This window comes from Equus przewalskii, chromosome 31 (genome assembly GCF_037783145.1).
Source record: "Equus przewalskii isolate Varuska chromosome 31, EquPr2, whole genome shotgun sequence".
Classification (NCBI taxonomy): Eukaryota; Metazoa; Chordata; class Mammalia; order Perissodactyla; family Equidae; genus Equus; species Equus przewalskii.
The window spans coordinates 8,244,589-8,263,070 of record NC_091861.1 but is presented as its reverse complement, the minus strand read 5'-3'; the positions used below and the strand labels follow the sequence as shown (position 1 = coordinate 8,263,070).

The window sequence follows — 18,482 nt, the reverse complement described above, 5'->3', positions numbered from 1 at the left end:
AATTTTGTACCTTTTGACCACCTGCATCTGCAAATAGTGACAGTTTGACTTCTTCCTTCCCAATTTGCATGCCTTTAATTTCTTTTTCTAATTGTTTTGGATATGACTTCTAATACTATGTTGAATAAAAGTGATGAGGGTGGGCATCCTTGTCTTGTTCCTGATGTTAGAGGAAAGCTTTCAGCTTCTCACCATTGAGTATGATGTTAGCTGTAGGCTTGTCATATATGGCCTTTGTTATATTGAGATATATTCCCTCTATACCCAGTTTGTTGAGAGTTTTTATGATAATGGATGTTGAATTTTGTCAAATGCTGCTTCTGCATCTATTAAGATGATCACTTTTTTTTATTTTTCATTTTGTTAATGTGGTGTATGACACTGATTAATTTGTGAGTGTTAAACCATCCTTGCATCCTGGGAATAAGTCCCACTTGATTATGGTGTATAATCCTTTTAATGTATTGTTAAATTTAGTTTGCTACTATTTTGTTGAGGATTTTTGCATCTATGTTCATGAAGGATATTTGCCTGTAATTTTGTTTTCTTGTGGTATCCTTGTGTGGTTTTGATATCAGGGTAATGCTGGCCTCATAAAACAAGTTTGGAAGTGTTCTTTCTTCTTCTATTCTTTGGAAGTGTTATTCTTCTTCTATCCATCTATAATTTTGAAAAAATTAAGAGTTTGGGGAAAATTGGCATTAGTTCTTCTTTATATGTTTGGTAGAATCCACCAGTGAAGCCTGGACTTCTCTTTGTTGGGAGGATTTTGGTTACTGATTATCTCCTTACTAGTAATCAGTCGTTCAGATCTTCTGTTTCTTCATGATTCAGTCTTGGTAGGTTTGTATGTTTCTAGGAATGTATCCATTTCTTTTAGGTTGTCCAATTTGTTGGCATGTAATTGTTCCTAATAGTCTCTTATGACCCTTTGTATTCCTGTGGTATCAGTTGTAACGTCTCCTTTTTTGTTTCTGATTTTATATGTGAGTCCTCTCTCTTTTTCTTGGTGAGGCTAGCTACAGGTTTTTCAATTTTGTTTATCTATTCAAAAATCCAGCTCCTAGTTTCATTGATCTTTTGTATTGGTCTTTTTAGTTTCTATTTCACTTATTTATGCTCTGATCTTCGTTATCTCCTTCCTTCTACTGACTTTAGCCTCCATTTGTTCTTTTCTTTTTTGTTCCTTGAGGTATGTTAAATTAGAAGCCTGCACCTCAGGCTGAAGCTTTAAGACAAGCAAATAGGCCTCTCTCACCAAAAGACAAGGCACTTTTCATTGGGCTGCGGCTGCGCTGGGCCCTGGGGCGGGTGTCTGCATGAGCCCTTTAAGGAATGTTTTCCAGATTGCCATAACCTTGTGGGTCTCATGAATGCAAGCTCTGTTGGCTTTCAAAGCTAGGTGTTTTGGGGGCTCTTTTCTCAGGTGCAGGTCTTAAAAGTTGGGGTGCCGGATATAGGGTTCAAACCCTTCACTCCTCAGGGCGAACCTCTGGCTTGTGAGTTCCCTCCTAATTGTGGGTCACCACACTGGGAGTGGGGTTTATGGTGAGACTGTATCTCAGCCTCTCCTACCCAATTCGATGTAAGTTTTTTCTTGTTTGCCCAATGTATAGGGGTCACTAAGGTGGTTTGGAGTTTCTTTCAGAGATAATTGTTCCATATGTAGCTGTAGATTCAGTGTGTCCATGGGAGGAGGTAAGTTCAGGATCCTCCTATGTCACCATCTTAAACCAAATCTTTGATATTTATTTTTATCTGTATAACAAATATTCATATAACAATATGTCCCAGACACAGTTCTGAGCACTTTACAGATATTAATTTATGTGGGAGGAGATGAGTACAGTTTGGAACACAGAAAAAAATTAAAGAAAATAAGGTAGCCTGGATACCTAGTGAAGGGTTTCACTGAAGCAGATTTAATTCGGAATGTAGTTTCGCTGTAGGACTTCAAGGAGGGTGAGGGCAGGGCCAAAGTCTTGAGCAAGCAGTGGAGTTCAGGGCACCGGTAGAGTGGGGCAGGCCATGCTGGACAGGTGAGTCTTGTAGGAAGACGAAAGGGGTATAGCAGGATAGGCAAGAGGTTACAAAGGCCTCTACCAAGACAGTGTAGACAGAAGTAGATGGAAAGGCCAAATGCCACTGATGTTGCCACAAGCCAAGTAATGCCTGTAGCCACCAGAAGCTGGAAGAGGCAAGGGACAGATTTTCCCCTGGAGCCCCCAAAAGGAGCACTGCCCTACCTATACCTTGATTTCAGATTTTTGTCCTCCAGAGCTGTGAGGGAATAAGTTGCTGTTGTTTAAGTCATCCAGTTTGTGGTAACTTGTTACAACGGCCACAGCAGACTAATACAGGTTTTGGTACCAGGAAATGGTTGCTGCCATAACAAATGCCTAAAAATGGAGGAGTGGCTCTGTAAATAGATAATGTGTACAGGCTAGAAGACTATCCTGATGGGGATATTACATAGTTGCTGAGCTAAGAGCTAAGTTCAGGGGCAGACAGATTTAAAGGCATATAAATGGCTGAAGGGGTGAATACCCATTAATTCATTCAATAAATACTTATGGAGTATCTTCCTTGTAAGAGACATTGTGATAGTTTACAAGACCAACTCGTTCCTTTATGTTATGAAACTTACACTATAATAGGGGAGACAGACGTTAAATAGCTAGGACACAGTTAGTTAATTAGTTACAATGATGATCTGTGCTATTAGGAAGTATAGGGTAATATATGAACAAGGTGAATTTTTTTAGCAGTATGTTATTGTTGATATTCATATTATTCATGAATTAATGCAATAATTACTCACTCTCTGAAGCATTCTTAGCAAAAATGATTCCCTGTGATTTTGTTTAAATAGATGTTTCAAGCTTAAAATAATTAATAGCTCATCTAAAGAAATGACTAAAAGCCTAACAGTATTTTAAATGATAATAAGAACATCAATAATAAATTGAGACTAGATCACCTGCCATCTAAGTTATTCAGCAAAAGGGGTCTGTCCTTCCAGGCAAGAGAGAAAATGCCTGGTTGGAAAGGAAGGGAAAAGGAATCTTAGTCTGAGGATTTCATTCTGATTATAACTCCCAAAAATAGATGGGAAATACTACATATTTAACCCTAAATTAGGTTGTACCATTTAAATGAGACCGACCTATGGGCGTGTGACACAACTAAGCTAGAGAACGTCCTCAGTGAGCCCCAGTGTGACCCAGGCTATACCACCATCATTGCCTAGACAGGCTTTTGCATAGCGACTGTGCCCTGCTGGTATGCCTCTTGAGGGGAGAAGGTGGAGGATGGTATTTCTAGTCACCTCACACTTAAGATGCTCAAGAAGGAGACTTCAGACCTCCTTGTACACCAAATTCCGCAAAGCTGGAGAAAGCTAACCTATTTTATTTTTGTTTTCAAATGGAGTTCCTTTTAAAAAACTATAGCAAAGCTACTGTAACAACAATAGCAATAACAAGATGTTTATAATAGAGGTTTTTCTTTTCCTTTTAAAAAAATTACTGATACTAGAGCCCTTTTTTACCCAGGTATGTGTCTTTGATTCTACTGTTGAAAAGTAGTTGAGTATTTCTTATATGAAGTAAAATTTCATTGTGCTGTAGATTGGGGAAAACTTCAGATCAAGAACATTTCTTTCTCATATAATGCATGAACTGTATTCTCTCTAGGTTTTCATGAAGCTGAAAAAAATTTTAATCTTACCTGATTTCAACCCAAACAAGATTGCTCTAGTTTCTGTTGCTTGTTGCTCTATGTGCCAGTGGATTATAGCTTTGAATAACTACCATGAAGTACAGAAGGTATGCTTTTTCCTTGTAAATATTGTAACAATTTGGAAGTGACACATCTTAGTCCCAGAAATAATTTTTATTTAACATTGCTCAAATGAACTTCTGTGGAAAGAATACGTAATGAAAAACACTTTAATCAAATATATTATGTTACTTCACACAGATAACAGGTGCTCCTGTCAAATTCTTTTATTTATGGCAAATATGCTGTTGTTTTGTTTGTTTTAATCTGTTTCAACATATTAAACTACTTTATATCCCTTTTGTACATATAATTCTAGGAAAGTTTAAGAATTGGCACCTATAAATGTCTTTCAAACTTAAGTGACATTTTTAACAGTGAACGTGACTTTTCCAACACTTCACAGTTGTGCCATTCTTGTTAAGGTGGTGGGCCCTAAACAAATCCGAGTAACTGAAGCTCAAAACATCCTAAAAATCGCACGACAAAGGTTGGCCGAGAAACAAAGAGGTTTACAGCTGGTAAGAAATGTTTTTACTTGTTAAACTCTCAACATCTTTATGTTTAGACAAAAATATCAGGAAAAAGTTATTTCAGTAGAGTTTATCAGTTTAAGATAAAATGGGGATAATAACAAAGGTAGTGAAGAGATTAATTGTGATTAAGTAAATAATATAGATATTATATGTAAAGATCTTAGTGCCTGCCACATAATAAAACACTCAATAATGTTAATTATTATGTCAATAATATACTAGTTTATCATTTCACCAAATTTCTCCCAGGAGCTCTTTGTAACTTCAATCTGCCAAAGACTTAGTATCAATTTGTGTTCTTAAAAAACTGTGCTTAACCTGTTTATATCAATTACTCTCTGTTGCTTTGTAAAGACATGGTTATTCCTTAAAGATCTTGGTTTCAAATTAAAATAGAGTATCATTTTGAGAACTAGAACTAGAATTGAAATCATCGATCCCTGTCAGCTATGTAGCTCACATTGCTTTTGAGAATGGGTAAAGTGATTTACTTCAGTGACAGCAATCTAGCAGGCAAGTTCAGCCCATTGACATCTTTTGTTTGGCCTAGAAAATCTTTCTCCCTACTCCTTACATTTTGATGTAGTTATCACATTTTAAAATCTTGAGATTTTATTTAAAATCTGAATTTCTATCTTCTCTTGAAAATTCAGAAGATCTGGTAACCCTGGGCTAGCACTCTCACCTGGTTATAGTAAGCCCTCAACTCACTTCAAGCATTTATGTTACCTGCCTGACCCTACAGGCATTTCTTGCAAACTCAGATATATAAAAAGGATTGAACATTTTTGAAGGAAATTAACAACAAATTTGAACTGAATATATTTGAGGTTGATATGTCATCTTATTGCTAATGTTTTATTGCAGCTTATGATGTATCTATATAGTTTTATTTATATATGTGCAGATAATAGCTAACATTTATTGAGCATGTACTATGTTCCAGGTACAATGCTAAGTTTTATATACATTTTCTCATTTACTCCTCAAATCAACTTTCAGAAGTAGATGTTTACAAATGAGAAAACTAAATTTGAATGATTTGGTAAATTTGCTCAAGATCTTGAACCTCTAAGTGGTGGTGCCCACATTCTAACCCAGGTCTATTTAACTGTAACTCTAACCTATGTGCTTAACTACTACACTATAACATCTTTCTACCCAAGAGTAGTATTGAAAATACCTAGCAACCAGTGTGGCAGAGGCACCAATGAATCAGAATGGACACTTGTCATGGAGTAGGAGCTCCTGGAGGCCAACAGCTTAGATTAAAGAAAGGGTATAGGGCCAGGGTGGGGGGTGTAGGGTGGAAGTGCTCTCCTGGGCATGGGGCAGGATCATTTAGCAACCACTACAAAATATTTCAATATTTTAACAACTGCTGTATCTGCATCAGTGTATATCATGGACTATCAGCCCTATTTCTGTCCCCCACACAAGTTAATGAATGGAATTGGCCCAGGAAAGGAGAAAGTTTGCCTCAGAACTTAGAGAAAAAAAATAGACATTATACAACTTAGTAAACAGGAGTTCAAGAACAAATAATTTTTAATGAAAGCATTCATTCTTTCTTGCAGTAATTACTAGAAACTCTATGTAAATAAATTTGAAAACCTGAATGATGTGCCTGGTTTTCCAGAAAGTTCTTAGTCACTAAAAGTCAACTTAAAAAAAAAAAAACCTTGAAAGCCTAAACAAGCTATAAATCATGGATTTAAGAAGATATCACAGATAGAACAACCAGACAGAAGATGAGGAAATAAAGAACTGAACAACACAATAAACCAACTAGACCTAACAGACACATAGAGAATACTCCACCAGCAGCAGAATACACCTTCTTCTCAAGTGCACATGGGACATGCTCCAGCATAGATCATGTATTAGACCACAAAACAAGTCTAAATAGATTTTAAAGATGGATGTCATTGTAAAGTATCCAATCTGACCACACAGAATGAAGTTTGAAATCAATAACAGAGGAAAGCGGAAATTAAACAACAAATGCTTAAACAATCAATGGGCCAAAGAAGAAATCACAAAGTGAATTAGAAAATACTTAGAGACAAACGAAAACAAAAACATAACATACCAAAACTTATGGCATGTAGCAAAACCAGTGGTCAGAGGGAAATGTATAGATAAATGCCTACATTTAAAAGGAAGAAAGGTCTCAAATCAATAACCTAACTTTAAACTTTAAGGAACTAGAAAAATAAGAGCAATCTAAGCCTAAAACTAGCAGAAGGAAAGAAATAATAAAGATTACTGTGGAGATAAACAAAATGGAGAATCAAAAAACAATAGAGAAAAATCTGTGAAACCAGAAGTTGGTTCTTTGAAAACATCATCAAAATTAGTGAACGTTTAGCCTAGATTCCTAAAGATTCCTCCAAAACACTGTTAGAACTAATAAACAAATCCTGTAAAGTTGCAGGATCCAAATCAATATGTGAAAATCAGTTGCCTTTCTATACACCAACAACAAACTATCAGAAAAAGGAAACAATCTCATTTACAGTTAAATCAAAAAGAATAAAATACCTAGGAATAAATTTAACCAAGGAGATGAAAGACTTGTACTCTGAAAAATATAAGACATTGATTAAAGAAACGGAAGAAGACACAAATAAATGGAAAGGTATTCGTGCTCATGGATTGGGAGAATCAATATTGTTAAAATGTCCATACTGCCCGAAGCAATCTACAGATTGAATGCAATACCTATCAAAATTCCGATAGCATTTTTCACAGAAATAGAACAAACAATCCCAAAATTTGTATGGAACCAAAAAATTTGTTATCTCTTGTCTTCTTGATGATAGCTGTTCTAACAGGTGTGAGGTGATAGCTCATTGTGGTTTTCTTTGATTTGCATTTCCCTGGTCATTAGTGATGTTGAGCATCTTTTCATATACCTGTTGGTCCTTTGTATGTCTTATTTGGAAAAATATCTATTTCGTTCCTCTGCCCATTTTTTAATCAGATAGTTTGGTTTTTGTTGCTAAGTTGTATGAGTTCTTTATATATTTTGGACGTCAACACCGTTTGTTGAAGAGACTATCCTTTCCCCATGGGGTGCTCTTGACTCCCTTGTCAAATATTAGTGACTGTATAGAAGGGGGTTTAATTATGGGCTCTCTATTCTGTTACTTTGGTCTGTATGTCTATTTTATGCCAGTACCATACCGTTTTTATTAGTGTATAGAAATGTAACTGATTTCTGTGTATTGATTTTATATCCTGTAACTTTACTGAAATCGTTGATTAGTTCCAACAGTTTTTTGGTTGAATCTTTGGAATTTTCTGTATACAAAGTCATACCATCTGCAAATACCAACAGTTGTACTTATTGCTTTCCATTTTGATTGCCTTTTATTTCTTTGCCTTGCCTAACTGCTCTAGCTAGGACTTGCAGTAATATATTGAATAAGAGTGGTGAAAGTGTGCACCCTTATCTTGTTCCTGATCTTAGAGGGCAAGCTTGCCATTTTTCACTGTTGACTATGTTAGCTGTGGGTCTGTAGTATATGGCCCTTATTATGTTGAGGTTTGTTCCTTCTAGACCCAGTCTGTTGAGGGGTTTTGTCATGAAAGGATGTTACATTCTGTCAAAAGCTTTTTCTGCATCTATTGTGATGATCATGTGATTTTTATCATTCATTCTGTTAATGTATATAATACATTTATTGATTTGTGTAAGTTGAACCATCCTTGCATCCCAGGGATAAACCCCACTTGGTTATGGTATATAATCCTTTTAATGTGTTCTTGAATTCATTTGCTAATATTTTGTTGAGAATTTTTGCATCTATATTCGTCAGGGATAGTAGACTATAGTTTTACTTTTCAGGTCAGTTATAGATTGAAATTGAAATTATTTATCGTAATTGTTGTTTGAAACATAATCTTCTGTTTCTTCATTTTCCTTGACTCTCTGTGTTGGTTTCTACACGTTTGATAGAAACCTGTTTCCCCCTGTCTTGACAGAGTGGTTTTATGTAGGAGATGCACCTTATCTTTCAGCTCAACCTGAGCTCCTAGTTGTCTCTCAGACTGTTGTGATTGTCCGAGCAGCCTTCTTTGTACTTAGTGGCTCCAAGAGGTTGAGGGTGTGCCAAGACCTGTCAGTGTCCCAAAGACCAGTCAGCACCCAGATGCAGGGTGACTGGAAGCTGGACCCACAGGCAACAACTTTTAAAGTATGCAAAAAGACCTCTCTCAGGGAACAACTGGAGATGGATGTTTCTGTCTGCTGCCTCTGCACTGAGCCCTGAAAGGATAGCCCATTAAGAACTATTTCTTTGTTTGCTACATTCCTGTGGAACTGAAGAACACAAGCCTGGCTGGCCACCAGAGCCAGGTAATCAAGAGATGCTTCCCCTGGGTAGCAGCCACAAAGCCGGAGTACCAACTGTGTGCACAAGCTTCTTCCAAGGGGATTGATGATCTGGAGTGGGCGACAGGGAGAATGCCAAGATGATATCTGCAGGCTCCCCATTCTCCAAGGAGCCTCTTTCAAATAGGCCTCTTTCAGGCAAACACAGGGAGATGGGCATTTCTATCTCCTCTCGCTGCACTGAGCCCTGGGGGGATAGCCAATTAAAAACTGTGTTTGCTCTAGTCTGGTGACTGTCAGCTTGCAGAGCCAGGTGTTTTGGAGGCCCATCCCTCAGGTGGAAGTCTTAAAAGTTGGGACTCTAGATGTAAGGTCCAAACCCTGTGCTCCTGGGGAAGAAGCTGAGAGATGGTAGTTCCCTCCTGTTTGGATCTCGCTGTGCTGAGGGTTGGGTTTTTGGTGAGAGTGTGTCTCAGCCTTTCCTACCCATTTTGACATGAATATTTTCTCCTTCACCCAATGTGAAGGAGCCGCTCAGCTAGTTTCTGAATTTCTTTCAGAGGAAATTGCTCAGTGCGTAGCTGTAGACTTGTCCACAGGAGGAGGGTTGTTCAGGAGCCTACCTTCAAAAACTCCTTAGTTCCTCTGGGCTGGTCAGCGTATCTGGGATGGAAAATTTCTCTTAGAGAAAGAACCTGGATATGATATAAAATTTTCTGTGTGAAAAATAAACCAGAAAATGATGAATCTTCAAATGCTAAGATTGTAAGAAAGCCTATAGAGGAAGCTAGCATTTTAGAAAACAAACTTCAGGGGACAGCCCGGTGGTACAGTGGTTAAGTGTGCACGTTCCACTTTGGCGGCCCAGGGTTCGCCGGCTCAGATCCCTGGTGCAGACATGGCACTGCTTGGCGAGCCATGCTGTGGCAGGCATCCCACATATAAAGTAGATGAAGATGGGCACAGATGTTAGCTCAGGGCCAGCCTTCCTCAGCAAAAAGAGGAGGCTTGACAGGAGATGTTAGCTCAGGGCTAATCTTCCTCAGAAAACTTCAGTCTCTAAGGAATCATTCATTTTATTACTACAGTGTACATTTTTGTTGGTAATATAATCCATCTTTCCAGGAAGATTTTCCAGGTTGGGAAAGTGAAATGGTTACATACTATATTTATATAAATGACAGAAAAACTCTTGAGGAAAAATAAGAGTAAGATTTTGTCTCCATAACAAATTCACTGTCTTTCAGATTGAAGAACATCTGCTGTATTTGCAGGCAGCCTACAAAGATATTGTTGCTGAAAAAGAACTATTAGCAAATCGAAGAAAGCTGGCCACCAGGCGCTTGCAGTGTGCATCTATTTTACTCACTGCCCTGGAAGATGAGAAGGCATGACTTTCTTTGGTTTTGTATCTCCTTCCTTAATTTCTACTGGGCTTGACACACCCCAAGAGGTTATTTTCACTGAAGGCTATATTATATACTTTCTAAAACTATCTTACTATCCAATTTCTTGCTGAGATCTGTAGACAGTCCTGTTCAGATAAAAACAAAGGAGTAATGGTCAAATAGTCTTAAAACAGAGGTAAGAGACCACAAAGGTCAGAAATTATTTTCTCTTGTTCCTAAGACATCAGCACACTTTTGTCTAATGAGGCCCAAAGTAAACCTGTCAGGGTGTTGTGAGTTTTCCTTTTCCAGCACAGGAACAACCCAAACTGAATGTATAAAACATAGGTGGAGCTGGAAGAGAGGAGATGTCATTAAGAAGGAAAAAGAAAATTTTATTTTGTTCTGTGAATCTTCTGACCTCTTCTATCTCATCTTTTTCTCTGTCTTCTAATTCATCTGCCTTCTCTATACTTGAATCCCTAGAGGGCTGACTAGAATCTTGGTTTAGTCATACCTTAGCTAGCTCAAAGGATGTTACGAAATTCTCAAGATAATTTTAATTTAGTTTAATTGTCTAAATAAATACATATCATGAAGACTCCAATAGGACAAAGAGAAAGAAGTTATGAAATCAGACCAATTAGAGAAAGATGACAGCCTTCAAAATATGATTGATGTCTTTGAGAGCCAAGTATATGTTGAGAGGCAATAGACATCAGCACTATCCCAGATTTGAAGCTTCCAGAAGAGAGGGTTCGTGCTCAGTCAATATGCTTTATTTATTGACCAATCAAGCACATACATAATTGTAGAAGGAGGCCATACAGCCAAGGAATATGGGTTCAGATCTCAGCTACACCCCTCAAAAACTTTGCAAATTTGAGCAAGTTGCTTAAATTCTCTAAAGTTCAACTTCCTCTTTTTAAAATGAAGTCAATGGCTTTTACTTAACAGGATATTGAAAGCATCAAATGAGATTTTCAAAGTAAAGTGTCTGTTAGATATCTAAGGATTCAATAAGTATTGGTCATTGTTATTATTGAATGCCATTAATAATATACTATAATGAATTGATATTTTTTAAATTATCCTTCTTTATTACACAAAGGATTTGAAATGGCTATCTATCAGTCTTAGCAAATATGACACTATTGACAAATCCAAGAATAGGACTCATGTTACCCTCAGAAATCAGTAAGTTTTTTAATATTATCCATTATTAATTTTGATACAACTACAGCAGGAAAAGAATAAAAGTAATAGCAATGATAGCTCCAACTTGGAGAACATTAATATCTAAAATGTCTCATAATAGTATATTTTATATCCAATATCAATAACTCATTTTTATTTTAACATTTAGACTCGATGGCAAGAAGCAATCAATCAAATAGACAGCAAGTTGGAAGGAATTTGGGGTGACATACTTATTTCAGCAGCATGCATTGCCTACAGTGGAGTGTTCACAGCAGAATTTCGCCAGTTGATTGTGAATAAATGGGAGAATCTTTGCACTGAAAACAATATTTCTTTGTCTTCTAACTTTTCTTTAATTGAAGTCATGGCACAAAAACATGAGGTAGTAACATATTTCTGTTATCCAGTTAAGTGACTGTTATTGTTGATTTGGATTTTGGATGTGTGCGCATGTTTTTGGCTTGGATCTTTTCCCAAAATTATTTTGATAAATGAAAATACTGAAGTTTGTTCTAGGCCTTACAATTTTTTTAAATTACGGTTCTAATGACTCAATTAGTTACATCTCCTGTTTCTCATCCTCTGGGCAAAAGTCACAAAATACTCTTTTTTCTCGTTGCAATCCTACTACCCTGTCCTAATAAATCTAGCCACTTTCTCTCTCCAAAACCCCTCTCATTAATAAAGTTGGTGAACTTATTAAACCACAGGTAGTATTCTTAGAAACAGCCAAAAATATAGACCTCACATTTATCAATTTATCAATAAATATTTGTTATCTATCTATGTAAGTTCTATGCTGATGTTGAGAGGATAAAAAAAAAAAAAAAAAACCTTTTTTTTTTTCATTCCCAGAGAGTAATTTTAGATTAGTTCCCCTGCTGATAACTCAACTCAAACTGACCATCAAACCTACCAAGTCTCAGGAGCAAATACTGGCTTTTCATTCTCATAATGCTAATAACCAATTTAAACATAAATATATCAGTGACGACATTCTATGTAAATGGACTAAATGGTCCAGTTAAAAGGTTAAGACTGTGGGGCCAGCCCCGTGGCACAGTGGTTAAGTTCGGCGTGCTCTGCTTCGGTGGCCCAGGTTCACAGGTTTGGATCCCAGGTGCAGACCTACACCACTCATGAGCCATGCTGTGGCAGTGACCCACATACAAAATAGAGGAAGATTGGCACAGATGTTAGCTCAGGGCTAATCTTCCTCAGCAAAATATATATATATAAAAGAAAACATTAAGATTGTAAGACTATGTAAAAATATAAATCAAAGCACAAAACAGAAACCATATGTTATTTAGAAAGAACACATCTAAAATATAAAGAAAGACTGACAGTTAAAAATTGGGAGGAAATTTACCATAGATTACCAAAAAGAGGACAAAATAGACATTAAGGCAAAAAAGGATTACTAGAATTAAATCAGCTTACGTTATAATAAGAATTGGTTTAATTCTCCAAGAATACGTTAACAGTTCTAAATTTGTTTGTACCTAATAACATGATCTCAAATAATATAAAAGCAAACATTAAAGGAACTACAGAAAGAATGGACAAATCTATAATCTTAGTGAGAGATTTTAACACACTTCTTTCTGTAACTCATAGAAAAAGAACACAAAAATCAGTAAGAATAAAGAAGATTTGACTAGTGTGATCAACAAATGAATTTAATGGGCATATATAGGACACTGCAGTCTACATCTGCAGCTTACACATTCTGTGCAAGCACATATAGAACATTGCCAAAATTGGTCATGTAATGGACCACAAATAAAGTTTCAACAAATGTCAAAGGACTTAAATCACATAGTATGTATCTGACCAAAATGCAATTATGCTAGAAGTCAGTATTAAAAGTTTTTTTGAAAATGCTCATATTTCTGGAAATTAGGAAATAGAGTCCTAACCTAACCACAGGTCAAATAAAAAGTCAGAATTGAAAAAAATGAAGCGTTGGTGAAAATTTTTCCTTGGAGATTGGGAACATGACAAAAGGATATCCACTATCTCCACTTGTATTTAACAGTGTAGTGGAGATCCTAGACGGTGCAGTAAGGCAAGACAAAGAAATAAAAGATATTGGGATTGGAAAAGACGAAACAAACAATATAAGTTTTTGCAGGTTATATATTATATACCTAAAAAATACAAGAGAATCTGTAGATATAAGAATTAATAAAAGTTTAGCAAAGTTTCTTGGATTAAAGTCAATATACAAAAACCAATTGTATTTCTCTACACCAGTAACAAACACGGTCCACAATGTTTTTAGATACCATTTATGATAGCATCAAAATGAATCTATCAAAAGCTTGTGTAAAACTTATAGAAATAAAACTATAAAATATTATTGAGATAAATTTTAAGAAACCTAAATAAATGAAGAGTTATGCCATGTTCATGAATTGGAAGACTCAATATTCTGGAGTTGCCAGTTCTTTCCAAATTGCTCTGTAGATCCATTGTAATCCCAGTCAACATTCCAACAGGTAGGGGTGTGTACGTGTGTGTGCATGTGTGACTAACTTGTGCATATGTCTAACTTGACAAGCTGATTCTAAAGGTTATAAGAAAAGGCAAAGAGCCAAAATGTCCAAGACATTGTTGATGAAGAACTAGGTAGAAGGACTTGCTATATCAAATATCAAGATTGACTTTAAAGCCACAATAATTAGTACAATGGTATTGTTTATTCATGTGTGTACCAATGCAAGGCTGAACAACTACACCAATGGAGCAGAAGTGAGAACCAGAAACAGACCCACACATACATGGACAATTGATTTATGACAAAGGGGATACTGCAGTGCACTGAGGAATAGACAGTCTTTTCAATAATAGTGCTGGGTAGTTGCATATCCATTGTAAAGAAAAAGAAGAAATTTGACTATTACTTCACACCATACATAAAAATTCAATTACAGTTGAATAGTGAACCCAAATGTGAAAGGCAAATTAATAAAGCATAATTTAGAAGAATATGTTCATGACCCTAGGTTAAGAAAAGATTTCTTAAGTGGAACTAACCATAAAGGAAAAAGTTGATCAATTGAATTTCATTAAAATTTAGACCTTCTGTTCATCAAGATACCATAGAGAGGATATAAAGATAAGTCAAAGAATAGGAGAGGATATTTGTAATACATATATTCAACAAAAGGCCCTATCCAGAATATGAAAAGAACTACTACAAATCAATAAGCAAAAGACATACATAAAATCTTAAAAGAAAAAAAAGGGGCTGGCCCCGTGGCCGAGTGGTTAAGTTCACGCGCTCCGCTGCAGGTGGCCCAGTGTTTCGTTGGTTCGAATCCTGGGTGCGGACATGGCACTGCTCATCAAATCACACTGAGGCAGCGTCCCACATACCACAACTAGAAGGACCCACAACGAAGAATATACAACTATGTACTGGGGGGCTTTGGGGAGAAAAAGGGAAAAATAAAAAATCTTTAAAAAAAAAAAAAAAGACATACAACCCAGTAAATAAATGGGCAAGAGCCTTGAATAGGCAGTTCACAAAAGAGACTATCTAAATAGCCAATAAACATATGAAAGATGCCTAACTTCATTCATTAGGGGAATGAAAATTAAATCTAAAATAAGAGAACTCATCTGCCAAAATGACCAAAATTTAAAAGACTGACAATATCAAGAGTTAGTAAGGATCTAGGGTAACAGAAACTCTCATAAATTGCTGGTGAGGATATAAAATGCTATAATCATTTTAGGAAACTGATTTTAGCTACAAGTATTAAAAATACACTTACCTTATGACCCAACATTCCACTCCTAGGTTTTTACCCAAAGGAGATGCATACATAAGTTGATCAATAGAATATTAAAAAATGTCCATTGTAGCATTATTCATAATAGCCAAAAACTTGAAACAATTCAAGTGCCCTCAATAGTAAAATGGGTAAATAAATCTAGGTATATTCATAAAGTGGAATCCTCTACAGCAATGAAAATGAATAAATACAGCTGTCAAACAACATGGATGAAGCTACACAGAAAAGAGGATATGCTATAAGATTTCACTTATCTAAAGTTCAAAAATTATCAAAACTAAACTTCAGTGTTTAGGAATACATACTTCAACAAAACGATAAAGAAAAGCATGAAAGTCAGGAGAATGGTTCATTTCTTAAAATAGAAACTCTGATTTGCTATTGGAAGTTTCTCTCTCACCACACCAACCTTTACTCTTTCCTTCTTTGCCTGTATTCAAATGCAGTCTATACTCCAAGCGATGGAAATACTTGTAGTTTTCAGGATTCCTCATAATCTTTCATATTTCCTTTTATGTAGAATTCAAAAGCATGCAATTCTTCAAAGGCCTAAACAAGAAACTTTTTCTTCCCTTTCAAAACTAAAAAGTATCCTTGGCTTCTCCCGGGGAGGCTCCTGCTGTCTTTCAGTGGAAGGTTCCCTGGCATCCTAGACTTTGTCTGATCTGCGGGGGCCTTCTTGGCTTTTTTCTTCCAACGTGCTGAGACTGGCATGAAATCAGAGCAACAGGCAGAGGCCACGTATGGATCAAAAGTGTGTCAGTCTTGGAGTCAGCTTCTCAGTTCAACCCTAGGTCTCCTCTCATTCTGACACTGTGACCATAGGCAAATTCCTAACCTCTTTTAACCTCAATTTCTCCTTCTGAGAAATGAGGGTTGTGATAGTAATTTAACGAGATAATGCATTATGTGCTTGGCAGGTGGTAGGTGTGCAATAAAGTAGCTCCTCTTATATCGATGTAATTTTTTATTATTGCATGTTTCACATATGCATTGGAGTGTAAGATCCTTAGCAACAGTAATTCTATCTTATATTCCTTATCTGTCTCCTATAGCATCTTTGTTGTGATGGGCATTCATTCTTACTGATGAACAGAAAAGTGGAATTTAGTGAATAATTACTCACTTTACCCAAAATTTTGTATCCCAGTTGTTTAAAATTGTTCATTTCCTTCGTTCTTTTAAAGATTATTTGATCTTCTAAAGGCAGTGATCCTGCAGGATTCTTTAGTATCCTGCAGTATATTAAAGATGTGAAGAAGTTTATGAAACAGTGAAAGCACTAATGATTTCATTCCAGATCCGCCAATGGCGTTCTCAGGGGCTGCCTCCCGATCAGTACTCAACAGAGAATGCCATCTTGATCAAGAACAGCCTTCAGTGGCCACTGCTGATTGACCCACATAAGCAAACGCACCACTGGATCCGTCAGATGGAAGGATCTAGGCTGCAGGAGCTCTCCACTGAGGATAGCAATTACATCAAAAAAATTGAAAATGCTATGAAAACAGGAGGGAGTGTTCTCTTGCAGGTATTTGGACAAAATGTCTTAATTCCTAATTCCATGCCACTGACACATGTATTGTATTCACTGAGCATAAAGACTAAGAGCTTTAAATCACAGGTAACTTTGTCAGGGGAATAAATAAATAAATACAGTTTTCCATGTTCAGTTCTCTCAGCTCCATCTTTTACTGGTGTCCAGATATTACCAAGATTTATATTTTTTAAATGCTGTGTCTTTTCAATGGATTTATTTTTTATAAAATGAATTTTTTATTAATGTCTATTGGATTTTTCAGAATCTCCCTGAAACATTAGCTCCAAGTTTAAAGGCAATTTTGAAGAAGGACATCTATCAGAAAAGAGGACAATATTTCATCAGGGTTGATGATTCTGAGATTGAGTACAATTCCAAATTTAGGTAATGTCTCTCAAAGTTAAATTGAGTCAACTGTTTATATTTTTCAAAACAAATAATATTTAAGGCCCTGTATTTCAGTCCTGATAAGCTTCTCCTGGAGAAAAAAGTGAGACTGCATTTCGAATGTTCTCTTCGTTTTTGTGTTTCCAGTCGTACTCATCAGTGTAGGGAGTAGAGAACAGAATCTTATTTATCAAGTCATTCCAAACCAGTCCTTTTCCGACTGTGCCCGATAAAACCTGTGGGCTCCAGGAGGAGTCTTCAGAAGCTGCGAGGAGGGGCAACAAGCAGGAAGCCTGGCCCTACTTGATCCAGAGGAGCTCCATTTGATCTGTTTGCCTAACATTTTACTTGAGCAGAAAAAGCTTCTGCTTCTTTAAGAAACAAAATCTGTATTTGATATCTAGAGTGCAAAGATAGAGCTTTTACCTAGGTAGATAAAAACATTGTATCCGTGTTCCAAGCAGTAATGGGCCTCCGGGAATCCGATTCCCACCAGCCAACTTCACAGGGCACCGTGACACAGTCAAATTTAATGACCTCAAAAATATAATTCCCAAGAGAATGAGACATTTGCATTGTCGGTCATGTGCACTCTCTCCTTCGGTTCACAATCAGGAGATTGCTAGCTGAGCGGGTAATCAGCAAGGGGAATTCGAAGATGATTTTAATGGTCTGTAGCCTGGTGCGTTTAACTTCTTTACAGGGACTGACAGACTGACTCCTTAGCGAGTGGTCCTCACACATAAATCTGTCGGTCAGTGAGTCCTTTTCCCTGGGCACGGCTGCCAAATTTTTACTCCTTACAATTCTCTCTTCCAGTCTCCTTCCTTCTGTTAATAAAACATTTTCAAAAGTATGTTCCTCAGAACAACATGTCTAGGGATTTAATAGGTGTCACTCAAAAAAGGGATCCTGTATGTTTTTAAAGCACTGAGTTAAACAAAGTTAAACAGGACTCTTTGCTACCAGGACTTAAAACTCCTTTATTTAACAAACCCTCTCCAGAAAATAGCGTTGTACAGAATACACTTTGGAAAACACCCTGTTAACCCATTCTTTCTTTCTCATGGAATTAAGCAACAACTCTAGAGAAATTAATGAAGTAACATTTTTCCGAATTGACAACCTGGTGACCATGTTTGAACTGTGTGTTTGGGGAGGTGGTGGAGGAAAGGGTTTTGGAGGGCAGACTGGCGACAGAGCCCCACCCTGTCATTTTTTGGCCATATGATATAGGCAACTTATCTAACCTCGCTAAGCCTCAATTTCACCCTCTATGAAGTAGAACGAGGACTTGTCCCTGCTTTATTGGGTTGCTGTGAAGACTGAAACAAGATTCAGAATCTGACCCCCCCGACCACTCCCTCTGGTAATAACCTGCTCCACACCACCATCATCTCTCACATTTTAACCAGTCTCTCAGCTTCCTTCTTTCCACCTCCTCCTCCTGCACAGGCTATTCTCAGAATAGCAGCTAGAGTGGTCCTGTTTTAAAGAAGATCATGG

At 36.8% G+C, this 18,482-nt stretch overlaps 1 protein-coding gene across 1 annotated transcript in view; it reads left to right on the top strand.

The window, feature by feature from the left end:
- The window catches only part of DNAH14 (dynein axonemal heavy chain 14), a 417,787-nt gene that overhangs the window by 333,488 nt on the left and 65,817 nt on the right, over positions 1–18,482 (top strand). The window contains exons 64-69 of the mRNA XM_070602297.1: positions 3,696–3,827; positions 4,206–4,301; positions 9,903–10,043; positions 11,410–11,625; positions 16,350–16,580; positions 16,852–16,973. Coding sequence (XP_070458398.1) covers positions 3,696–3,827; positions 4,206–4,301; positions 9,903–10,043; positions 11,410–11,625; positions 16,350–16,580; positions 16,852–16,973 — 938 coding nt within the window. The remainder of the gene's footprint in view (positions 1–3,695; positions 3,828–4,205; positions 4,302–9,902; positions 10,044–11,409; positions 11,626–16,349; positions 16,581–16,851; positions 16,974–18,482) is intronic.